The sequence below is a fragment of the Balaenoptera ricei genome, chromosome X (assembly GCF_028023285.1).
Source record: "Balaenoptera ricei isolate mBalRic1 chromosome X, mBalRic1.hap2, whole genome shotgun sequence".
In the NCBI taxonomy this organism is placed as follows: Eukaryota; Metazoa; Chordata; class Mammalia; order Artiodactyla; family Balaenopteridae; genus Balaenoptera; species Balaenoptera ricei.
In genome coordinates, this window is record NC_082660.1 from 76,077,780 (window position 1) to 76,103,650 (window position 25,871).

The 25,871-nt window shown below is 34.8% G+C and overlaps 1 protein-coding gene across 5 annotated transcripts; it reads left to right on the forward strand.

Annotated features, from left to right (window-relative positions):
• The first annotated feature begins 80 nt into the window (after positions 1-80).
• ZNF711 (zinc finger protein 711) lies at positions 81-24,289 on the forward strand. 5 transcript variants are annotated; one of them, XM_059911231.1, is made up of 10 exons: positions 81-205; positions 1,964-2,091; positions 3,671-3,775; positions 9,464-10,024; positions 15,549-15,704; positions 16,404-16,541; positions 18,680-18,817; positions 19,689-19,736; positions 21,157-21,300; positions 21,826-24,289. In XM_059911231.1, exons 3-10 carry the CDS (start codon positions 3,697-3,699, stop codon positions 23,001-23,003), a joined length of 2,442 nt encoding a protein of 813 aa, XP_059767214.1. In that variant the 5' UTR covers positions 81-205; positions 1,964-2,091; positions 3,671-3,696; the 3' UTR covers positions 23,004-24,289. The 5 variants fall into 5 exon arrangements, with proteins under 5 accessions (XP_059767214.1, XP_059767213.1, XP_059767217.1 ...); XM_059911230.1 differs by lacking the exons at positions 81-205; positions 1,964-2,091 and adding an exon at positions 3,012-3,292; XM_059911232.1 differs by lacking the exons at positions 81-205; positions 1,964-2,091 and adding an exon at positions 3,275-3,297.
• The last annotated feature ends 1,582 nt before the right edge of the window (positions 24,290-25,871 follow it).

The window sequence follows — 25,871 nt, forward strand, 5'->3', positions numbered from 1 at the left end:
AGCGTGACGTAATGCAACCTCAGCAAGTCAGCCGCGATATAAAGGAGGACTAGGCGGCGCGCCTCCCAGACGCAGAGTAGCTTGTGATTGGCTCGAGCTGCGGAGCCTCGGAAACCCGAATGTGAGGAGCTTACGGATCCACAGCTGCCGCCCCCCGCAGAAATCCGGAGCGCGGTCAGAAGCCAACTGGCGGTGGCGGCTGCAGGTAAGGAGACTCCTGAGGAGAAAGTAGAGGGACTTGGGTCCGCTGCGCTCAGTGTCGTTAGCGTGAGTTGAGGAGAGGCTCCCACCCAGCGTGTAGTGTAGGACGAAGGGAACAATGGAAGTGGCGTCTAGTCCCTAAGCGTTCCCTCCCCCTCGGGCAGACAGTGTTTCTCCTCAGCAGCAGCGGGCGGCTGGAGGAATTGAGAGAATTACTTCCCCCTCAGCCGATCCGTTCTTCCCCAAGGCCAGAGCCCCCGGCGGCGAGAGCCGTCGTGGAGGCCGTCGGTGGTTTAGGGTGACGGGAAAATGGCGGAAAACAAAACAGTGAAGTGAAGAATGCGGCGGCCCCCTGGCATTTTCTCTCGGCGACCCCCCCCCCCGCAATATTCCTCTCGGTTGCACTGCCCCTACCTCGCCCCCGCCCCCCGCCTGCCGCGGATGGTAACCTTGGAACGCGCGAGGGATGGCGGCGTTTGCGAGAAGGTGGCACTGAATCGGGCATTTTAGGGGCTAGGGAGCCGTCAGAGCCTGGGGTGGGGGTGGGGGGCCGTGTGCGGCAACTGTCGCCTCCGTTAAAACACCACCATTTTGGTTCCCAGCCACCGTCTCCCGTGTAGCGGGGCAGAGGTAGCAGGAGGAGGATGAGGGGTTGGGCAGCACGGCGTGGGTAGCAGCGGTGGCGACCGCTGCACCAAGTGCAGGAGGAGGGGAAAGGGTATTCTTGTCTCTTCGGTCTCTTGACTTTCCACTGCGAAGGTTCTCTTGTTTGGTTGAAGATCCAGGCAGATGGGTAATATATGGGAGGGCACATGTGTGCGTTCTGCTCAAAATGATTGAAACTTGGCATGATCATGGGAAAGGGAGACTTCTGCGGGAAGAGGGTTGCGTCCAAAGCTGCAATACTGCTACTTGCCAGGGCTCCTTTGTCTCCTATCTCTGCTAATACTACTTTCACATTCTCTTGCTCTGCCGCCTTAGGATTTCTCTCCTGTCCTTCACCCTATTTACATTATTGAGAAGCTAGGTCCTGAGTGAACTATGTTTAGAGGAGACGAGGAGACGAATGAGAGTAAAATGTGGGGGGGGGGGTTGTCTTGTTTTGATTTTTGTTTTCTGATTTCTGCTCCCCACATATTTATGGAAAGATGTTTACTTGAAGAGTACTTGGTGGTTACCTCCATTCAATAAGGATGTGAGATACACTCTTGAGAAGACTGAGAAGCCTAGCTATCTATTGGCTGTTGAATCCTTAACACACTGCTGTTCTCATACCTCATTCATTATTGATCTTATTGAAACTTCCTATATGGGAAGAAGGTGCTCCAATTTATTTATTTGGTATTCTTACAGTGTGATACTTCCCGTAACAGTTGCACTGTGTGTTAAAATTTTTACACTTCATTGAGCACTAGTGCAGATTTTTCTCTATGAATTTGGCAAGGGTAACGCTTGCCCTTGGTTGGTTCTCTTTCACTTTCCAAAATAAGGTATTGCTAGTGATTATTAAAATATGCTTTAGGGAAGATTTTGGTTTAATCAGGTAGTCGAATTCTAAGTGAAATAACGTTGCTTATGTCGTTTTAGGTAGTTGTTTCTGTTGCAATCCCTTCGGTTGCTTTTTAGATTAGCAGTTTTGAGCATATGAACCCTTCCAATCTCACCCTGCACATTAAAGTGTAAAGAAAAATTCTTAAGTTGTGTAAGAGATTTGGTTTAAAATGTTTTAAAATATCTAATTGTGAATGTATTTTTACAATAGGTAAAAAGAACGTTTTTCCAAAGAAAGTAACGTAGTTCAGAAGGAAAAATAACAAAAAGAAAGTGCTGCAGATTTTATTTTACAATATGTAAGAAAATCAACAGTTTCTTCAGGATACTCATATTAAGGTGATTAACAAGTTACTTAATGTTTTATCTTTAATAATTAAACAAAATTAAGTGTTTAAAACATTTTAAAGACATCTGTAATTGTTCTATTAGTCATGTGATAAATAAAGCAATTACTCTAATTAAATTTGAAATAGTACACTGTTTTAAATGTTAAAAATAAGTCCTTATGGCATTTTAATTTATCTCTCTGAAGCCCCAGGTAGTTTATTGTGAACTCTCTTGACCCCTCTTGACTTCATTTTGAAGGCAGAAAATAATGTGGTATTTGAAAAAAGCGAAATATAGCTAAGAGTTTCTAAAAATTTGTAATTTTGCTCACACATGAAGTAATTTTGTTTGAATCATTTTAATATACAGAAAAGTAACCTACTGCTGTAGGATTTTGATATACATGACTCAAATGTTAATAAAGATTACTCTGTGAAACTTTCCTGCCTCTTTTACACCTATCAAATTTTAAGACAAGGGAAAAAATCTTAGTGATCTCTGGTACTTAAGGATAGATTAAGTTGTCTTACGTGGCAGCTTTCTAAAAGTTTCTAAAACTTAATGATGCAACCTCATCTTTTGTGTGATATAGCCCAATTTATTAAACATCCCTAACTAAAAATGAGGAAATGTTTTATAAAATTGACAGACTTTTTGGTTGATTTACTTAGAATCTTATGTTTGAAAGCGAAGTATACATGTAGTTGTAACAAATACGTTGAGTTACAGAACCTGACTTTAGGTTCCATACGATCTGGTGATCTTAAATATAGGATAAGTCATTTGAAATGAAATAGGTTGAGCCCTTGCTTTCAAAACTAGCATGAGGCTAGTGTGACTTTATTAATCATTAATGGAAAAAATTAGTCATACAATTACAAGTAAAAGATATTCTGAAAGAACCAATTTACTAAATGTTTGTATGTGATTGATCTTATCTCCACTATATTTAGGAAGCAGTCATGTTTCATGAGTCCTCAAAACTGTGAGACAAGAGAATGTAGTAGAATAAGGCCAGACGTCCTTACTGGCTCAAAGAACTCCAGGGAAACTGGGATAGAACATTTTACATTATAAGTAGAACCCCGGGAGCCAGAGGTGAAACACACGTTTATCTGCAGAACTACGCTGCAGAGCTGAGCTGGGTCTGGAAGAAATGGATGAGAGCCACTGGATGAAATTCACTAATACTAGACACCTGAGTCCTCTAGTAATGTATAAATATCCCAACTATTGTCTGTTGTCATCTTGTTCTCTTTTTTCTTCTTATTTAATAACCTGTATTTTAAGTGGAACCTCAGTGCTACAGTTTTGTTCTTTTGCTTGCTTCTATCACTTCCCTATGGCTCATCACCCTTATTGTGCTTATTCTCCATTATCTTTGGTTTACTTCCATTTGACCCTTCTTTTATTTATGGTTGTCACATAAAGCATCTAATCAAGGTTTTTGTTTGTTTGTTTTGTTTTCCTTTGTAATGAGATTTGCACACCTGGTTGAGAGGCACATTTTCAATTGCATTATTTTCTCAAAGCAACTGACTTTGGCCTAAATGTATTTAAACTATTTTGAAAACCATTTCTTTTACAGAGATTTGTGAATGAACTTTGCTAAGTATGGATTCAGGTGGTGGAAGTCTTGGATTGCACACATCAGACTCTAGAATGGCACATACCATGATTATGCAGGATTTTGGTAAAGCATTTTCTTTGTTATATTTTTTCTTTCTTTTTTAAAAGTCAGAACATACTAAATATCAAAACTGTATTGGAGAAGGGGAGAAATTACAATGAAAAATTGTTCTTTTGCCAGGAAAATACATTTGTAGGGCTTATTTTCTTAAAGTAAAGCTATGTGTCAGTAGTCTAGATAAAATCATTCTTATAATTTTGTGGGAAGGTTGAGGTAAGGAAACTTGGAATATAGTGGTAATATGTCATTGGAAATGAAAAACTCAATTTGCATAAATACCTGCATCAGTTCTCATGTGTAGGAAATATTAAAATATAAAATACATTTTAAGTTGCATTGTTAATAAAGCTGGAAAAGGAAGTACTTCAGTCACTTCAAAGAAGTTAGATGCTTATATAGTGATAGAGGAATATCTTGCACTGGGTGATTAATTATATTCTGATGCCATATCCTCAGAAAGTTGTTACTAATAGCATTACCTTTTTCTTTTTTTTGAAAAAAAAATTCCCCACTTTTGTGGCCAAGTTTTTCAGTAGCCTCTTAACAGTAGTCATTTTGATGAAGATGATAAGACTCCCTTGACAGTCAACAAAGAAACTGAATTTGGACAGGTTCAGTCTGAATGATAGAAGAGAGAGGTATCTGAAGTGTAAGAGGCAGGGATAGGGTGGTAAGAATTAAAGAAAAGATCAGAGTGAGAGTAGAAAAGACAAATGGCAAATTGGGACAAAAAGTAAACAGAAACATGAGATACTGTAGAATTGTTAAAGATGAAATTAGGAATGGGGGATTACAACAAGTGATACTTTACTCAATTAAGAAAATGCTCCTACTGTTTTCAGATAATATGGTTGAATATGTTATGTTGTCTCCTGTTGTAAAGCCCACAGTAATGAGAGCCAGAAGAACTAGATTCTAGTCTTGGCAGTCCTATTAAATTATCTGTGTAAATGGGCAAATTACATATTTTACTTTTATGAAGGGGTTGGACTAGAAAACATTTAATGTCCTCCCCAGTTCTCTGATTCCTTGACATTTCTGTCTGATGGTAAAGGTGCAATGCATAGATTAAGATTTAATATGGTGGGAATCGAGATGACTGTGTAGTTGATGAAATAGAAAGGAATTATGGATTTATTCTGCTGAAAGAGTCAGTAGTGAGTTGTGTTGATTATGGATGACTTAGAAGTGATTTTATGTGAAAAAAAAGATAAGAATAAACTCTAGAAGAAGGACAAAAGGCTGAAGCATAAGAGATTTCACAAAGAATGTTGTGAATTCTTTGCTAGAGATAGTTTTTCAAATTCTGGAACACTTGAAACTCAGTGTGATAAATTAAGTTTTGGTTGAAATTTCAACTTTAATTTTTTACCTTTTAAAAATAAGATATTTTTAAATGGAAGAAAGGCAGTATTTTCTCCATTTAATACAAAATATTACCTACCCTGTAGCATCTGGTAAAGTGCCAGAACCCCCCTCACTCCTGAAGAAGTTGCCCATTAGCAAGTAAAACTTGATTCATTTCAAAGAGTGAAAAAAATGTCTGATTGGTGCTGGTGAATATTTGCTTGGTGTTCCTCTTACCTTTCTTTCCACTGTTCCTCCTCAGTGTCTTGAGGTTTAATTAATCCCTTATTATATCTAATACTAAGCTTTCCAAATTCAAAAATTGATTAGAAATTAGAAACATTCTCTTTAAATTTTTGCTAACATCAAAACTTAGATATCTGCAATGCCATAAATTAATTATACTTGTGAAACATAAGAGTTTAGCATACATAGGTAGAGCTAGCCAAGCAAACACACTGTGTGGTACAGGATCTCTAAATTCTGTAAGGGTTTTGGTTGGTATGAAATGGCTACTATATTAAGAATCTGAACTATTAATTTAATTCAGAAGTTTATTGGACCAGTTTCTTTTGAAGGATACTTCAGAGTTTAAATTTTACAGTAGTATGCTTTATGTAATAACTTGTGCGTGTCTCAGTATAATAGTTGCCCTTGGAACCTGTGCCATTGAATTTAATTGTTGTTTAAGATTTTATTGCTGAAAAAAGTCCATATTGCTTTGGGACTTAAGTAGCAAAAACCCTTAGATGGTGGCCCAAGACGGACCCAACAAATACCAAATTTTATGCTGTCTATCTGGTGAAATTCCAGGTATTCACATTTAAATTAAATAACTTTAGTAAAAAGGGGAATGCTTGAAATAATGACTTGTTTCTTACTGTTATCTGGTTATCTAATTGATTTCACACTTTTTAAAAGATCTTCATATCATTTATAATTTGCTACCTAGTGAGATAAATTTTAATGCCCTTTAATGCTGCTTACTAAATGCCTTAAATTTTAAACGAGTGACTCTATGGTAGGTCTTCTTATTCTTTCTCTTTCAAACTCTTCCTTTAGTAGTCACTCACTTGATTAGCCCTATAAATTCCTTAAAAAATACTCTCTAGAATAAGTAAATTCTATTCTCCTCATTTAGGCAAGTTAAAAAAAAAAGCCAGTCTGGAGTAAAACAATTGAGTTCAGTTCCCAGCTTGAACCTTGGGCAAGGTTATTTATTTATTTATTTATTTATTTATTTATTTTAACATCTTTATTGGAGTATAATTGCTTTACAGTGGTGTGTTAGTTTCTGCTTTATAACAAAGTGAATCAGTTATACATATACATATATCTCCATATCTCTTCCCTCTTTCATCTCCCTCCCTCCCACCCTCCCTATCCCACCCCTCTAGGCGGTCACAAAGCACCGAGCTGATCTCCCTGTCTGTGCTATGCAGCTGCTTCCCACTAGCTATGTATTTTACATTTGGTAGTGTATATATGTCCATGCCACTCTCTCACTTTGTCCCAGCTTACCCTTCCCCCTCCCCGTGTCCTCAAGTCCATTCTCTAGTAGGTCTGCATCTTTATTCCCATCTGAGCAAGGTTATTTAACCTCTCTAAACCATAGTTTGTTCATATTTAAAATGGGGATAATAACACTCACCTTATTACACAGTTCTGAGGCTTAAATGAGATAATATATGTAAAAGTATTAGGTTGCTTGGTGCATAGTACTCAATAAATATAGCTAGAGTATAGCTAAAATAAGTGACTTTGTTTAGAAAGTCAGTGAAATCTAACAGATGAGTTGATAAGAGGAAAGAGCAAAATTTAATAAAAGACATCTTGGATCTTGGTCTGAGTAATCTGCCAATGCCCTGTGAGGAACCCATCAATTCTTGGTCTAAGATCCTTAAATTATTTTGTTCAGGGCAAACAAGGATGTTTGGATTTTTTTGGTTTAGATCTGATTTATTTTGACCTGTAAGTTCCTGCTAGAGTAAAGACTAGGTAAACTGAAAAGCACTTATTCCTTCTTCTTAGAATCCTCCCAAACAGGTTAATCTGAACCCAAGCCAGCACTAGCATTATTCTATCCTTCCATCCTTCCCTAGTGTCTACTCTCAGGAACCAAACTACTCTCCAGCAATGTTCTAAAATAAATGGGATTTCCCATATTTTAAGTCTAACTTATGAAAAGATTTTATAAAATACGAATTTCATTGTTCATATACATAGAATTGCAATACTGTGAATTTTATAGGGTTAACATTTAATTTTTCCCTGCTAAAAACCACATTTCCAGTCTGGTTGAATACTAAATTTGAACCTCACCTTCTCCCTGTCTCCAAAAATGGCCAGTGGAGTAACAAGTGAATAGAAAGCACTTGTTCTATACATACTCCCTTTGTCTACCAGATTTTCAAGGTTGAGGCTGTGTCCTTTTGGGTAATATGGTGGTTTAGGTGAGAGTTTGAGAATAGTGAGAAGGCTACAGAAGGGTTGAAAGGAAGATAATCCTGAAAGGCAGCTTTTCCCTTCTCACCTTATTTTTTGATGTGTTAGGGTATTAGTAGCGTTTACTGGTCTCCATCCTAACTTGCTAACAAACTTCCATAATGAATTGGTTAATAACAGTGAACAGTGTATAACATATGGTACTCTTTCAGGTATTACTGTATAGAAAGTGATCATTATGTAGAAAAGGCTTTGTACCGGATTATTTCATGTAGGTAATTTTGTTGTAACCTGGTCCACAAACTCTGTTAATTTGTTTACTATACCACCTCAGAGAGAATGTAACAGAATTACTCATGAAGGAATTTTACACTCTTACAGTATTTACAAGGGGGGTAGGAGTTGGTTTTTACCGTGCTACTCAAGAAAAACGTTATTTAAAACTTTATTCCTGCAGATTTACTAATTTAGAATTTAATATAATTTAGAGTTTGTATGTATGTTTTTTAAATAAACCAAATCTTTGTCTAAAATGAGTTGTTTTTTTTTCTCCTCAAATCAGATGTTAAAGGATGCTTTCCATTTTTGAATATAGTAATTCTTGTAAAATAAAGAAGTTCAGGGACTTTTATGTTTATAATACATATTTTCTAATGTATTAAGCTTGTCATATTTTATTAACTCAATTTAACATATTAGCAACCTTTTATGTTTGTGTGTCCTTTTTATTTTAATTTTAATTTTTTGAAATGCTAGACTCACAGGAAGTAGAAAAAATAGTATATAGGGTCCTGTATACCCTTTACTCATCTTCCTCCAACGGTGACATCTTTATAATAACTGTAGTACAGTATCAAAAGCAGGAAATTAACATTGGTACATTACTGTTAATGGGACTACAGATCTCATTCAGTTTTCACCATTTGTGTGTGTGAGAGTGTATATAGTTCTATGCAGTTTTATTTCATATATAGATTTGTGTAGACACCACCACAATGAAGATACAGAATGGTTCCGTCACCATATATATGCTATGCCAAAATAGTCACACACACCCCCACCCTTGGCAACTGCTAATCTGTTCTCCATATCTATAGTTTTAGAATTTTGAGAATGTTATATAAATGATTCCATTTATACATTATACAGTACAGTAACCTTTGGTAATTGACTTTTTTCACACAGCATAATTTTCTAGCAGTTGATTCAGGTTGTTGAATGTATCAATAGTTTGTCCCTTTTTTTATTGCTGAGTAGTATTCCATAGTAAGGATGTGCCAGAGTTGGCTTAATCAACCATTTACCTGCTAAAGGACATTTGAGTTGTTGTGTTTTTGTTTTTGTTTTTTGCTACTAGGAATAATAGCTACTATGCACTGTTATGGATATTTATGTACAGCTTTTTGTGTAAACATATTTTAATATCTATGGGAGAAATGCCACAGAGTACAATTGTTAGGTTGTATTGGTAAGCACATGTTTTTTATAAGAAACTGGGCAAATTATTTTCCAGAGTGGCTGCTGCCATCACGTATGAGAGATCCAGTTTCTCTGCATCCTCACCAACCTGTGGTGTTATTATTTTTTATTTTAGTTACTCTAATTAGTGTGTAGTGATATCTCAGTGTAGCTTTTTTTTTTTTTTTACTTGAAAATAAAGTACATTCTTTTTAAGTTCTTAATTTAGATTTTACTAACATCGTTTTCACCCATCTCCACCCCAATTCCTGGTTGGTGATGATTTTTATTACAGTTAAATTGTCAGTGGTTCTTTAAAATGATAGTTTGCCCAGGACTGTTTCATATTTAAAAACTATTTTATGTCATCTGATATATGCATACAGTACTTTTAATTAATAAAATAACTTTACTTTTTTTGGATAATTGTTTGTATTGTAGTGGCTGGAATGGCTGGTACTGCACATATCGATGGAGACCATATTGTTGTTTCAGTTCCTGAGGCTGTATTAGTTTCTGATGTTGTCACAGATGATGGGATAACTCTTGATCATGGCCTCGCAGCTGAAGTTGTCCATGGGCCTGATATCATCACCGAGACTGATGTAGTAACAGAAGGTGTAATTGTTCCTGAAGCCGTACTTGAGGCTGATGTTGCTATTGAAGAAGATTTAGAGGAAGATGATGGTGATCACATCTTGACGTCTGAGCTAATTACGGAAACTGTTAGAGTACCTGAGCAGGTTTTTGTGGCTGACCTTGTCACTGGTCCTGATGGACACTTAGAACATGTGGTCCAAGATTGTGTTTCAGGAGTTGACTCTCCCACAATGGTATCAGAGGAGGTTCTTGTAACTAATTCAGATACAGAAACTGTGATTCAAGCAGCTGGCGGTGTTCCTGGTTCTACAGTTACTATTAAAACTGAAGATGATGATGATGATGATGATGATGATGATGATGATGTCAAGAGCACTTCTGAAGACTACTTAATGATATCTTGTAAGTGAAACTTAAAGTCCATAATTACTTGGTAGAAACTGATTTATGTATAACATGGACAGGTTTTCTGGGATGGGGATCTATTCAATAAAAGTCATGGGGGTGATCTTCTTGAAAAATAATTTTTTTTCAAAGCTGTGTTGAGATGCTTTTTTGAATTTGTTCATGTTTTTAATTTATGAAAATTTATACCCACAATGGAGTAAAATAATGCAATTTATTAATATCTTAGAACAAAAATACAGATTTGGAAGGTTCAAAGAAGAACATTAAGTGAAAATATTTTAATGATAAATATATATATTTCAAAATGGGAAGTTTATTTCATGCAACCACTGCTTTCTTTTTAATATGACAGGTACTGGAGTTGTCAGTTCAGTTTTGCTTAGGAGTTTAAGCATAGCATGTTAAGAAATATGATTAGTTTTTTGAATTAAATACTTGAAAAGTAAATAATCAACTCAGATTGTGTTCTACAGTTCTGCCTGTGTTTGTTTTCTGTTGTCTATATATGTGTCTGTATAGTCTATGCAAAAATACTTTAAACATATTTATTTCAGACTGCTTTACGATGTCCTTAAGACATTCTATCTGAATGAGGAAGATAGAAATATCTTATTCTCATTTTAAGTGGTAAGTTTGCCTGAACAGCAACAATAATAAAAAATCTCATAAGTTATTGATGGAGCTTGAGGAAGAAGTGGGTCTATTCTTTATAAAATTTGAAGGCATTCCTTTATTAAAAAAATCCCTTTAAAACTTAAATAATTTTTTATTTTAGAAAATAGAATATACAAAAATTAAATATTTTTTATATCATTCATTCTCTCACCACCCAGATCCCTAACTTTTTATAATGGTTAGAATATTCAAATTGGGACTAGTTACTCTTTTTTTTTATTTTTTTAATTTTTATATTTATGGCTGTGTTGGGTCTTCGTTTCTGTGTGAGGGCTTTCTCCATTTGCGGCAAGTGGGGGCCACTCTTCATCGCGGTGCGCGGGCGTCTCACAGTCGCGGCCTCTCTTGTTGCGGAGCACAGGCTCCAGACACGCAGGCTCAGTAATTGTGGCTCACGGGCCTAGTTGCTCTGCGGCATGTGGGATCTTCCCAGACCAGGGCTCGAGCCCGTGTCCCCTGCATTGGCAGGCAGATTCTCAACCACTGCGCCACCAGGGAAGCCCCGGGACTAGTTACTCTTTTTAACCATTTTCATTTATTTTATTTTATTTAGTTTTCCCTTTTTTTCTTCATCGCTTAATCTTTAATTCATTTTTTTACCTCTTGGTTTCTGTTGACCATTGAATCTTTCAGGAGTTAGAGAATAAATTGCCTTGAAATGTCTCAATGGTAATTTTAAAAGTCCTCTTTTTTTACCAAGATATCTTCAAACTACTCAAGGGGTAAAATTGAGGACTTAAAACAGACTGTTATCTTATTCCTAAATCCCTAACTATTCCTGTAAGGAAATCTTATCAGCAGCTGAGTTTTTGTGGTAGGGAGTTTGTCTTCTCTCAGTCTCTGAGGTGCATCTGAGTTTTTTCCACTTTCAGACCAAATGTCACAATTTCTTTATCTTAGCAGTTGGTTAGGCTCTTCCACTTGTGCCAGGTAACTTGGAAATTAATATAGGATAACTGTATCTGTCTAAAGTTATCCCAGGTGTGCTTTTCTTTAAAAATACCTAACACCCTCAAAACATTTATGGGTGATGATTTTCTTTATGAAAAGCTTCACCGGAGAAAGGGGGTTCCTTTAAATAATGAACCAATATAATGCATTCAAATTATTTTTTTTACCTATAAAATCAGTTTTTATTTCTTTCAGGAAAATAATTTTGTATAAAGCAAAATATATTGGTAGGGTCATTATGGGAGAGGTCATGAAACCTCACCAATTTCAGGGGTAAAAGAGAAAAGCTAACACCTTTGTATTTTTTTTAGTATAATAGCTTTATTGAGATATAATTCACATGCCATACAATTCACTCCTTAAAGGTGTGCAATTCAGTGGTTTTTCATATATTCACAGAATTGTATCACCATCACCATAATCAATTCTAGAATTTTTTCTTCCCCCCAAAAGAAACCCCCATACCCTTGAGCAATCACCTCCGCCACTCCACTCACCCCTCAGGCAACCACTAATCCAAATTCTTTCTCTATAGATTTGCTGGTTCTCAACATTTCATGTAAATGGAATCATATAATATATGGCCTTTTGTGTCTGGCTTCTTTCTCTTAGTATAATGCTTTCAAGGATCATCCATGTTGTAGCATGCATCAGTCCTTCATTCCTTTTTATTAATGAGTAATATTTCATTATATGGATATACAGTTTATTTATCAGTTCATCAGTCGATGGACATTTAGGTTGTTTCCACTTTTTGGCTGTTATGAATAATGCTGCTCTGAACATTCATGTACAAGTTTTTGTGCACATAGGTTTTCAGATGTCTTGGATATATACACCTGGGAGTGGAACACCTTTGTAATTTAAATATTACTAATTTTTGTTTGTTTCATCATTGCATAATACGGATCCATTACACATTGCCTCACCGCATCCCTGTGGTACATCAATATACAGTTGACCCTTGAACAACACAGGTTTGAACTGTGTGGGTCCACTAATACGAAGATATTTTTCAATAAATATATACTACAGTATTACATAATCTGAGGTTAATTGAGTCCGCAGATGCGGAACTATGGATACGGAGGGGCAACTCTAAAGGTATACATGGATTTTCGACTATGTGGAGAGTCAGCACCCCTAAGCCCTGCATTGTTCAAGGGTCAGCTATAGTCTATACTGATGTCATATTCACCATATAATTTTGGTAGATGTAACATGAAAGGGGTACAGTAAAAAGCCTACTTAGTTTTTAAAAGGAATATTATACTGTACATTTTGCTAAAATGAAATTTTAATCAAATTGTACCAATGGGCTATAGAAGAATATTGAACGATAGCAAACTTTGTAGGGTTGGCAAATAATGCACCTTACTGTTTTATTTTTTTTTAATTTTTATTGGAGTATAGTTGCTTTACAATGTTATGTTTGTTTCTGCTGTACAGTAGAGTGAATCAGTTATACGTATACCTATATCCCCTCTTTTTTAGATTTCCTTCCCATTTAGGTCACCACAGAGCACTGAGTAGAGTTCCCTGTGCTATACAGAAGGTTCTCATTAGTTATCTATTTTATACATAGTGTATATATGTCAATTCCAATCTCCCAATTCATCCCACCCCCCGCAACTTACTGTTTTAATGTTATATTTAGCACCAGTAGAATTCTGCGTTGTATATAATATTACCCACTTATTACTGGCTGGGATGTCATGTGGGTTGGGAAACAACACCGTGGGACTTGAATGTTGTAAGCCTTATAACAAAAAGGTTAAGCTTGAATTTTGGGTATTTTGAGTACTATCTGTGTAAAGAAGAGTCTTTCAGGATCTATTTCTAAAATCTGTTGATTGCCTGTTAAATCTTTGTTAACTTTGTACTTTCTATAACAAAGGATACAGAATAAATCTTGGTGAAGTTGATGGTTTATCTCTTAAAACTGTACAGTAACATATTTAATAACTATCATCGTCTATGAACTTAAAATACAGAACAAGTTTAATTACTCAATACATTTCAAAATTGTTCATTCTGAGGAATCTAATTAAGTAGAAAATAATGGATACATTAAACTGTGGACCTCGAGGAAAGGTATAAATGTAATCAGAATAGCACCAGTAATTTCAACACTTAAAGCAAAAATTATGGTACAAAACTTTTGAGAAATGACCAAACAAATGTCTATTTCATTTCTTGAGTTTTAATTTTGGGAATTACAGTTTTAATTCAGTTTATCCCAGGAGGAACTGTGATTACTTTTAACCATTGAAGTGTAATAAAGTAGTATTTATCAGATGAGAGTACTTTTTTCATTAATTTACTGTTAGTGCAACCTAAGAAATTCATATTTTGGACACTTTTTGAGTGTTTTATATCCTATGTTTTTATTTCCAAGAATGAGAAAGTACTTTTTTTCTGAAGACTTAACTTGCCTCTTAATTTTTTTAATGATCTCATTATTTTATTCAACGTATTTTAAAAGAGAGGCTGTTAAAAACCAGTAATATCAGATTCTTCCTCATCTTTTTTTCTTTCATTTTAATCTGTCCCATTGTGAAAAAAATATTTGCCAAAAAAATACTAACAGAATTAGGGTTTATGATGGAATGAAATTTTTTTTTCTGTTTATGATGATCATTTAGGTACTCTCTTTCATAGACAATAAACTATTTGAACTCTTAAGTAGTGTGGAATCATTTATATTTAATCACAAAGTTAAAGTAGTTTTACATTGTAAAAAGAATTTCTGAAATGTGTTTTCACCATTTTGAAAGGCCAAAGGAATATTTTTGAATTTGCATGTATCAAATTTGAAACTGAGGTAGAGAAAATCTAGACTTTGACCCATTTAGATCTTACTGAAATTCATATTTTAAGAGTACTGAGTTAAAAACTTTTTAATGTCACTTTATTCTGTTTTCAGTAGCTCTGGAATTGTTTAGATATAGTCAAGCCTTCATGATTTTGTTTCATATATGATACTATGATACATATAGTAGGGAGGAGCAGATTTTCAGTTTAGGTTACATTTCAGTTTTTATGGGGACAGGACAAGCATTGAAATAAAAAATGGTAGGCATATAATCTTTGGGGGAGTATATTGTTTAATATTTATGTCCAAAGAGCAAACTTTATGAATATAATGTATTCATTGCATAGTTTATGCACAGTATTCACTTGAAACTAAATGCTATTCTTAAAGAATCAAATTTTTAAGTATACTTAAAATGTAAGTAATTATTGTTGCTTTATTTTATATATGATTTGAAGCAAATCATATAATGGTAAACCTGGAAGTATACAAAATTTCTGATTTGAAGTTGCCTTTCGTTGACTCAACAGGAATTAAAAGTATTTACTAAGATTTTATTTTTATGATTTTTGAAAAGCCCTTTTTATAAAATAATTCAGGTTTTCTGTTTTCTCTTTTTTTAAATACTAGATTTCATATGTTAATTGGTTTTAGTATACTGCTATTTAATTTGGGAATTGTTTATGTCAGCTTATTTCATGAGTACTATATATTTTATGTTCTAATTTTTGTTATTAATTTTGGTGTTAGGATTTAGCTTAAAATGTTGAACGTAATGGAAGATTATTTAATCTTTTCCCAAACCACTTTAATTAAAGCTGTATGGTTAAGAGTATTTCATATACATAAACTGAAATCTGTGATTATGTCTTTTATATAATTATGATCATGTAGTATATCTGTCTTGTATACTTTTTTTCATGAAATATACCACTTTTAATGGTTGCATAATAGGTCATTAATTGAATATAGTGGGTAGGTGGTTAACACATTATTTCACATTGCACTAATACTTAACACCCACTAAATGTCAATGGTACTTTTTGACTGAAACAGTTTCCCGTTTATATTTTACAGTGGATGATGTTGGGGAAAAATTAGAGCATATGGGGAACACACCATTAAAAATCAGCAGTGATGGTTCACAAGAAGATGTTAAAGAAGATGGATTTGGTTCAGAAGTAATAAAAGTGTATATATTTAAAGCTGAGGCTGAAGATGACGTTGAAATAGGTACAAATAATAATTTTAATTTATTGCTATAATGGTTAGGAATTAGAACTTCTCTTTTCTGGAGACTAAGTTCTAATATTGTCTTCAAAGTGCAACTCTTATAAAAGGTTTCTTTGGGGATAGAATATTTAAAAATTATATATAAATATAAAGCAAGGATAGAGAACAAGTCATCTTAGATACTTTTAAACTTGAGTAGAAGATTCCAGTTGAAATTTCAAAACATATGAGTGGAGGGGATTTGGTTTAGAGTAGGAAATTATGAGTACTTAAGGGCAGGCTAGAGGAAGGGTGCTTTGGATTTTAATCCTAGTTCTTCCATTTAGCTGAGTGGCCTTTGGTGAATTACTTAACCTTCTTCTGCCTCAGTTTCCTCATCCATAAAATGGCCATAATGGTAGTAACTACCTTATAATGCTATTGTGAGGATTAAATGGGTAAATACATGTAAAAGACTTAAATAGTGCTTGGCATATACAAGTGTAATGTAAGTGTTAACATTCGTTGTTATTTCTTAGTGATGACTGAAAATTTAAAGTGCAATTTATAAGAAAATTCTCTTGACACTTAGAAATTTATGTTGGCATATTTGAGGGGGAATATTTTTCTAAAGGAAAATATTTTTATGTATCCTTCTTATTAATTTAGGGAATTATTCCATGATACTTACTGATTTTGATACATGTTTTAACTTTTAAGGTGGAACGGAAATTGTCACAGAGAGTGAGTACACCAATGGGCATTCTGTAGCTGGAGTGCTTGACCAGAGCCGAATGCAGCGGGAGAAGATGGTTTACATGGCAGTTAAAGATTCTTCTCAAGAAGAAGATGATATCAGTAAGAAAAAAAGGCACTGTAGTGACTTATCAGTAGTCATCATGCATTCTTAAAAAAAAAAGCAATCTCATATTCAAGCACTACATAGGAACAAAGTTCAATAAAATAAGTCTGACCCTTCGCTATAATTAATTTAAAGGAAAAGGGTCCTTTTGACTATCCATGCATGCATGTATTGTTCAAATGAGCAAACATAAAATACTGTGTCTGAGATACTAGGGTTACAGAGATCAGCAAAATATGGTTCCTGACTTTAGGAGAGCCCACAAATATGTAGGGAATTACTGAGAATCTACTTTGTATATGTTATTGAATATGCTGCATATATAATATCTCATTTAATTCTCATAATTCATCTCTGAGGTAGGTGGTATTATCCCTGTTTTATGGAAGGAGAAAGTGCTCAGGGAAGTTAAGCAGTTGCCCAAGGTCATTCCAGTATTAAACGAGGAAGATAGGATTTGAACTCATGTCTGCCTAACTCTGCTGTCAGTGATCTTTGTACATGGCAGTGAGCACTGTTGACCTCTCTCTGAATTTAGCAGTAGAAGGGCTAGCTGGTTGTTTACCTTCTGCCACTGAGAGATTAGCTGAGTAAGTATTCTTCCAAGTCAAGCCACCAGGATTTTTACTTATTATGCCATTGATGGTCTCCAAGTAGTTGCTGTTTAAAGTTTCTTGCGGCTGAGCACCACAGGGTGAAAAAAGCTCCTCACATTTCCCTTCCTGCCATGGTACACATTTCCTTATGAAGATGTTTTTCTTTCTTCCTACTTTCTCCTCACCTCAGTGTAGGAATGCAGCCCTTCCCTAAGGCTTTTTCTGTCTTCTTGCCATGCTGAGACAAAAACTACTTTGTTTTGCCCTAGAAGAGCAAGAGCCTCCACTTCAGTGCATTACCTTGACAATAGTTAGCTTTACCTATACTGCACTATGATCCCCACTCCTCAGATTTCCTCCCCTAGAAGTCATAGGGAGCTGAATTCCAATCCCAAACAAACATGAATAATATAACACAGCTGAAAATGTCAAAACAAATGAGTCTAGAGGATTTGGTTAGAGAGAAAAAGAATTAATTTCTATTTGGGCTCTAGATTCTTTCTTTTCTTTTTTACTCATTGGTCAGGAGACTGAAGGTTAGGTTAGCTGATGCCAGAATTCCACAGGGATGTGCAAAACTTAGACCAGTGTTTCCTTCTGGTTAATTGAAAGAAGGGAAACCTAGGAGAAGAGGGATACTTTTTTCCCACATTTTTTCCACATTTTTCAGTATTGAGTAGGGACTTCCCTAGTGGTCCAGTGGTTAAGACTCCATGCGTCCACTGCAGGGGGCGTGGGTTCGAGCCCTGGTTGAGGAAGTTCCACATGCCGCACCTCGCGGCGCGGCCAAAAAAAGAAAAAAAATATTTAGTAGAAAATCCCAGTATGTGAATCAAAGGAAAAGCGTAAATTCAAGCCAATTTTCTACGTTAAATCCAAATGGATTATTTCACATAAAATATACTTACTGACCTTCTAGGTTTAAATTCTTTTACACTAATCCGATGTTTTTTTAAATGTCTCACTTAATGCTTTCGTCTTCAGTAGGGTCTCTGAAAATCCTGCCTGTTAATGGGTGTCCACATAGCCTTGAGCCGCCAGCATTTTATATTATAACCGTATATTATGGTTTTACTTACTTTCATTTTTAATTCTTTTTCAATTACTAGTATTTTTGACAATTTTTCATTGCATGTACAGTACTGCATTTAATTTACATGTGGGATAGCATGGACCACTTTCTAGTACTGATTCTATGGGAAGTGCCTTCTGAGTTCTGAAGAACTATCAGGCAGAATTATGGAATACAACTCTTCTTATAAATTCCTAATGCCCAGTGGACTGTGAAATTAGTCAATATATTTCAGGCGCACGTTTTATATAATCTAAAAGTCATTTTCGTAGGACTAGGTTTTAAGAGGAGGATAAGAACTTTGATAAATTACTGTCTCCTAGTGGCACCAGCCTGCGAAGTGCCTAATGTAATTTTTAAATTAACCAAATCGAAATCTTGAAAGTTGAAAGATAATCGTTTGGAAATTTTTACCCATTTATTAAATACTTGGGGTTATAAACAAGCAATTATTTCTAAAATTTAGGTTGCGCTGAAATAGCAGATGAAGTTTACATGGAAGTCATTGTAGGGGAAGAGGAAGGAACTTCTCTCCCTGAGACTCAGCTTGAGGACTCTGATGTTAATAAAACAATTGTCCCTGTTGTCTGGGCTGCGACATATGGTAGGACACTGGCATTTTTTCACCTGATAAGTACATAACATATCTATTTGATCAGCCTTTAGGTCATTAAATATGCTGTGCTAATGCCCCCCATGAGTTGGCTAATACTATAAAATGTTTTGCTGTGGACTGATTCATCTCTAGTTACTTACATAATTTTTGTACCACATATCTTGTGTTATTTACAATGAACCTTGCTTAATGCACTTTGTTTTTCAGAAGGATTTATTTTAAATCCTACATGTATAAGTGAGTGCCATAAAAAGTTTTATTTTTCTAAAATAGGAATATCCTTTGAAAATTGATCCTTCCCCTTTTGGAAAAACTTATTTTATGTTTTAACACCACAAATAATAAGATATTGGGGTTTTGAAAAGGAACAGAAATCCAGGTGTGCTCTTCTAGGAAGTACGTAATGAAAGGTAAATTTATCAAGTTATTTTTTCCCTTTCTATTTTATCTCATTCTTACTTAATTTACAAGATGGTCCAGGTATACTCTTTACTTTGAAAAATTTTGTTGTTCAAATGCATTAATGTATCTTAACTTGGTTTTTCCAAAGGTTCATTCATTCAACAGTCATTTATTGAGCATCTTCAATTTTGAGGGCATTCTGCAGAAATATCTACCCAGGTTTTATTTGAAAAGTAAGGTTGTCCTAGATGTTAGTAGTTCGAAGGATGCTGACAGCAGCCCTTATTTTCAGTGTGTGATATTATCTAATCCATGGGAGTGGAAGAACTCAACAACAACAAAAAAAAGTTTAATCCAAGGAACGGTGATCAAAGTAAGATTTTGTAGATTAAGATGTGATCTACTAGTAATCATTATACTCAGTCTATCAGTTTTTAATTCGTCTTTTTTTTTTAAGGAGATGAAAGAAGAGTTTCTCGAAGGTATGAAGATTGTCAGTCATCAGGTGAGAGAGCATTATATGTGAGATGTAAGTTAAGTAGCTGGTTTTGTGTACTGCTTGGTAGATACAGAGTTATTAGTTTGTGTATACAGACCCATTTGTTAGACTCTTACTTGCCTGGTCATATCTAGTTAGTTAGAAGAGTTTACCTCTTTGGGAAATTGATTAATTTATATAGAGACATAGCGTGTGTTATTCTGTGAATGCAGTTCATTTTAGATTTACCTCGGGATTTCCCTGGTGGTCCAGTGGTTAAGACTCTGCCCTTCCACTGCAGGGGGCACGGGTTTGATCCCTGGTTGGGGAACTAAGATCCCATATGCCATGCAGCATGGCCAAAAAGTAAAAATTAAAAATTAAGAAAATAGATTTACCTCAAGATACAAATATCAGGCCACTTACTACATGGGCCATAAAAAAGTTACTATGGAAAAAATTATAAAATAGGAATTATTCTGACATGGAATTAAAAGTTGTCAATGATATCAACCACTTGTTAATGTCTTCCTTGGGATGGAACTATTTTTTTAATTTCTATGGCAACCAGTAGATTTATATAGCTGTTACATAAAGTTCATGTGTCAGTGTAAATTTTTTTTTTTATTTTTAATACACTTCATATAGTGTTATTTATTCCATGGTTGATAGTTCTTTTTATTTTCTTACACAAGGAGACTTTTTCTTATGATGAAGTGTCTATTTTGTTTCTAGCTTTAGGAGGTATTTGACTCTCTAACTGTAGATTTCAGGGGAATTAATGAGAGGCATATATATCATAGCATTTAAGCTAAACAGTTTCTTAGGGCTACACATTTAAACTGAATTGCATAACACAAGGGATTGTGAGAACTGAGATTTTATTAAGTACTTTATTCTATAAACACTGATCCCACTGAAATTGCAGTAGATTGCCTGCCACATTTATCTTAACACTTAAAAAAATCAATCTTAATACTTTTAACATTAAGTAAACTATTCTAAAGCATAAATACAAGAAATCTGTTGTTTGTCATGTATTACAGTTACCATGATTGTATTGGATAACTGACATGTGTAAATTTCTTTGCTAAATCTCTTTAATTTCATCAGCCTTCATCGATGAGAAATTGATCTGATATCAAGATTTTGTTTATGGTCATAAAATTCAGTTTCTTATGTTTCATTCACCTTATCAGTTTGTTCCTTTAGGATGAATAAATTGGGATATTTTGAAGTTACTTTCACATGGTATCGTATTTAAAGTATTTGCATATACACATGTGTGTGTAAGAGTATAAAAGAGAGAGAAGGAGAAGATGGGTGTACTTTGTGAAATTTAGTACTGCAATGGCAACTGAATGCCATGTCTTCTCTAATTCATCTAACCAAAACCAAAAAAGTACAAATATATGTAGTTTAATGGTGTATCGATTTTTTTTTCCAGGAAATACTTTGGACTCAACATTAGAAAACAGAAGTAGTACAGCAGCACAATACCTTCAAATTTGTGATAGCATTAATACAAACAAAGTACTTAAACAAAAAACTAAGAAGAGGAGAAGGGGAGAAACGAGGCAGTGGCAAACAGGTAAAATATTAATACATTACTCGATGAATATTATAATTATTTGAAATGCAGTAGTATTTTTTGTAACCCAAGAATATGCCAGTTGTTTGTAGTGTAGTTAGTCCTACTCCCATGTACCTACTTGTGTTTGATCTAAATAGTTGGGTTTTTTTAAATGTTCTACTGGTACTTAATAAAACTATGCTTGTTTGCTTTTTACCCAAATGATGTTTTTAAAGAGAATTTTCAGATTGGTTTAACAATAAAGGGTGCCTATTTCTAGTTTACAAAGTGCATGTGATATAGCATTTTGGCAGGTGAATAGTCTATAGTAGAGTGCTGCTCATTACTTTTTAGTGAGCTACTTTATTATAAATTGCTTTCAATGTGCATTTTATCTTACGGGATTTTATTCTACTAGTATAGTTCTCACATTGTGAATGTCAGCTAATTTTGCCGCCTTTGTGGTAAAACTGTTTAAAACAGTCTGGCCAAATTTCACAACTTCCCTGTTTTGTTTTGTTTTTGTTGTTTTTTTAAATCTAGCTGTTATAATAGGCCCTGATGGACAGCCCCTGACAGTATACCCTTGCCATATTTGCACAAAAAAGTTTAAATCCAGGGGATTCTTGAAAAGACACATGAAGAATCATCCTGATCATTTGATGAGAAAAAAATATCAGTGTACAGATTGTGACTTTACAACTAACAAGAAAGTGAGTTTCCATAACCACTTAGAAAGCCATAAGCTTATAAACAAAGTTGACAAAACCCATGAATTTACGGAATACACACGAAGATACAGAGAGGCTAGTCCATTGAGTTCAAATAAACTTATATTAAGAGACAAGGAGCCGAAGATGCACAAGTGCAAATACTGCGACTATGAAACTGCAGAACAAGGACTGTTAAACCGACATTTACTGGCTGTTCACAGCAAGAATTTTCCTCATGTTTGTGTTGAGTGTGGGAAGGGCTTTCGACATCCTTCTGAACTCAAGAAGCATATGAGAACCCATACTGGTGAGAAGCCATATCAATGTCAGTATTGTGTCTTCAGGTGTGCAGATCAATCAAATTTGAAAACTCACATTAAGTCTAAGCATGGTAACAATTTGCCATATAAATGTGAGCATTGTCCCCAAGCATTTGGTGATGAGAGGGAACTTCAACGCCATCTGGATTTGTTTCAAGGACATAAGACACACCAGTGTCCTCATTGTGACCATAAGAGCACCAACTCAAGTGACCTTAAGCGGCACATCATATCTGTCCACACTAAGGATTTTCCTCACAAATGTGAGGTCTGTGATAAAGGTTTCCATCGTCCTTCTGAGCTCAAAAAGCATAGTGATATCCATAAGGGTAGGAAGATTCATCAGTGTAGGCACTGTGACTTTAAAACATCAGATCCATTTATTCTTAGTGGTCATATCCTTTCAGTTCATACTAAGGATCAGTCATTGAAGTGTAAAAGGTGCAAAAGAGGGTTCAGACAACAAAATGAGCTCAAAAAGCATATGAAGACTCACACTGGAAGGAAGATTTACCAATGTGAGTATTGTGAATACAGCACTACAGATGCATCTGGCTTTAAACGACATGTGATATCAATACATACAAAAGACTATCCACACAGGTGTGAATTCTGCAAGAAGGGATTCCGAAGACCATCAGAAAAAAATCAGCATATTATGAGGCACCACAAGGAGGCTCTTATGTAATAAGATCAATATAAAGAAAGAAGCTATTTAGAAAATATGACATGTTACATGGGAAGATAATTTCATGAACTGTTTCACCTGGTTACAAAGCTTGATATTAAATCATAAATTTACATTCTTTTTATTAAAGATCTTAAGATATTTGAATTGAGAGGGGATCTCATAGCCCTTTGAAATTAGTTAAAGAATTTAAGGAGCACCATAGAATGGTTGCAGAAAACCTTATTGTCTATTTAATAGTATTATAAGCATAATTCAGCTACAGAGGGGAAGAGCAAAGACAACCACTTTATTTGGCTGATCATACTAGAGACAGATGTTTCTGAAAAGATCATATCTAATTGAGGAGTTTAGCAATGCTTTGCTATCACAAGCAAGTGTCACTTTTATGCAGTTTTAGAAATGAAGTGGGGAAATAAAATGCAGTCATCCATTAGTCACTTAGTCATTGAGCCTTTATATGGTACCTGGAAATTGAATTCCAGAAATGGCAAAAGTTTTGTGTATTCATCAAAAGAAATTTCACTGGAAAACAGGTTAGATTAATTCAATACTATTTAAAAGAATTTCAGAGCTGCTAAGATTTTATCACAGGATAGGATGTTTAAAATATAGCATTCTGTACTGAAGTCTAAAGATTAAAGTTCCCCTTTTTCTGATGTTCAAGTTGATTGTTGTTCAGTGTGGCATACATGACAGAAGTATATTTGAGTCAAATGTGGCTTTCTAAAGTGGATGCAACAGTAATGTTGCAAAGTTAGCACTATATTTCTTAATGATCTAAAGATTAAATTGAGAGAACACAGTTTTCTTAAATATTATGTTTAGAGGTTTTTTTAGGACAGTCATAGCAAGTATGATTGTTCTAGTCTTACTTGCTCTAATGTTTAAAGGTGCAATTTTACGCCATTATTGAAAATTTTGATTTTTAAAATCTATATACCATATTATTAACATGCATTTTCAATATGAGGCAGTATTTATGCGGTATTTAACAAAACACTATGCTGCCAATAGAGCTTGGAGGTGGATATTCAGTTTACAGTGTATAAATTTAAAATATGCATCCCTTTAACAATGCTTTATGTTAGCATGCTGCAAATCAACATGGCGCTTAATATAAAAAGCAGGTTTAGGGAAACTTAATGAAAATCCTGTTCATAAATGTAATGCATATGATGTGTACTTTTAAGTTTTAGTTGCTTCATGTTTACACTCAGCTGTTAAACATAATTAAAATGTAATTTTACTTCATGCTATATTGTGGCTTTGTGTTTTAAATAATGTTCACCTTTCTGTTTTTGCACCAGATAAGAATCAGTTCCTTGAGAATAAATTTTTTATCTTTCTTAACTTCAGAATATTAAATTTGGAAATCTAAAATTGTGTGTCATGTGATTGTAAATGATGTACACGCTGTAAAATAAGATTGTCACTGTTACGTGCGATGATTATTTCTAAATGTTACTCATTGAAATGAGCATACAATAAAAAGCATTTATTGCACTTCAGGGTTTTATGAGTTTATTTAAAGTTGTGTTGCAGTGTCCCTCATTAAAAGACTTCACTTAAAATTGCTCTTAGGCAATTTTGTCTGCAGTTTAGTGTCTTGTAGAATTTTGTGCATTAACAACATGAGCTAGGAATTTAAACAATTATGATGACTATGGCATGATTATTCCTCAAAATTTTGTTTTTGCTAAAACCGTGATGGAATGTTTTAAGTTGCCCATCTTAAGACTTGAGACTTAGTATTACAGAGAAAACTAAAAATTCTTAACCTGCTTAAGTAACACAATCCTGAAAAATGAATCTAATTATATTCCCAATAGACCAATATACGTTCAAAAGGAAAAATATTAAATCAAGTATTTGGGAAAGATTTCTGCAAATGAGCGTAAAAATAACGTGCTGTATTCAAACTAGTCAGCATTCAGTAGAATCCATGTACCTGGATATAATATATAGCACTATTGCTAAGATTCTTTGTCAGTTATGTTATTCTTTAGTGATCACTAAGAGAAAAAGAATCTATTAGCTATTACATGTTAGACCAGTGCTTTAAGCTTTAATTCTATAGAGTTCATCTAGGGATCTTATTAAAATATATATTCTAATTCCGTAGGTGTAGGCCAGGGCCTACAATTCTGCATTTCTAGCAAGCCCCCAATGTGTTACCACCATAGAAATAGTAAGGTGTTAGACAAAGCCCCCAGTGTAATTCCTGTACACTTTGCCAACTTTGCTTAAACAAATATCTATGGGTGAGTAGATAGAGGAGATCCATACTGAGGACTTGGCATTTGAGCTGAGACATGAGTGGCAGGAATAAACCAGTCATGAAAATCTTGTGCAAGAGCAAGAGCATTCAAGGCAGAGAAACACACATGCAAATGCGAACAACCTGAGATGGTACCAGCTTTGGCTGGATCATGGTGAAGGGGGACTGATAAGGGATGAGACCTGTGAGAATTTGAAATGGGAAGTCATTGGAGGGTTTTAAGGAAAGGAGTGATATGATGTGATTTACGTTTTCAAGATCACTGTGGAGGCTGTGTGAGGAATGTATTGTACAGGGGCCAAAGGAAGCAGGCAGCCATGTGAAGAGGTTATTCCAGTTGTTCGTGGTTACAGTGGTGCTGGAGAAAAACAAATGGATTTTCTTTCTTATAAATTGGGCCTAGAAAACAGCCAAGATAGAACACATAAGAATTCAGCCCATGTTACAGACAAAAGAAAAATAAAAGGCACTTTTCCAGGACAGTTCAGGGTCATTAGGGTCATTATGTGGAGATGGATTTGTCTGATTGTCACTTCTAAGTGGCCTATACCATGATGGAGAGGAAAATATTTAGAATTATTCAGGTA

Excerpts from the sequence above, each read along its gene's own strand:
- ZNF711 (XM_059911231.1), top strand. The coding sequence starts at position 3,697 with ATGGATTCAGGTGGTGGAAGTCTTGGATTGCACACATCAGACTCTAGA. Across the intron at positions 10,025-15,548 it reads AGACTACTTAATGATATCTT|TGGATGATGTTGGGGAAAAA; the intron begins GTAAGTGAAACT and ends TATATTTTACAG. Across the intron at positions 16,542-18,679 it reads TCAAGAAGAAGATGATATCA|GTTGCGCTGAAATAGCAGAT; the intron begins GTAAGAAAAAAA and ends TCTAAAATTTAG.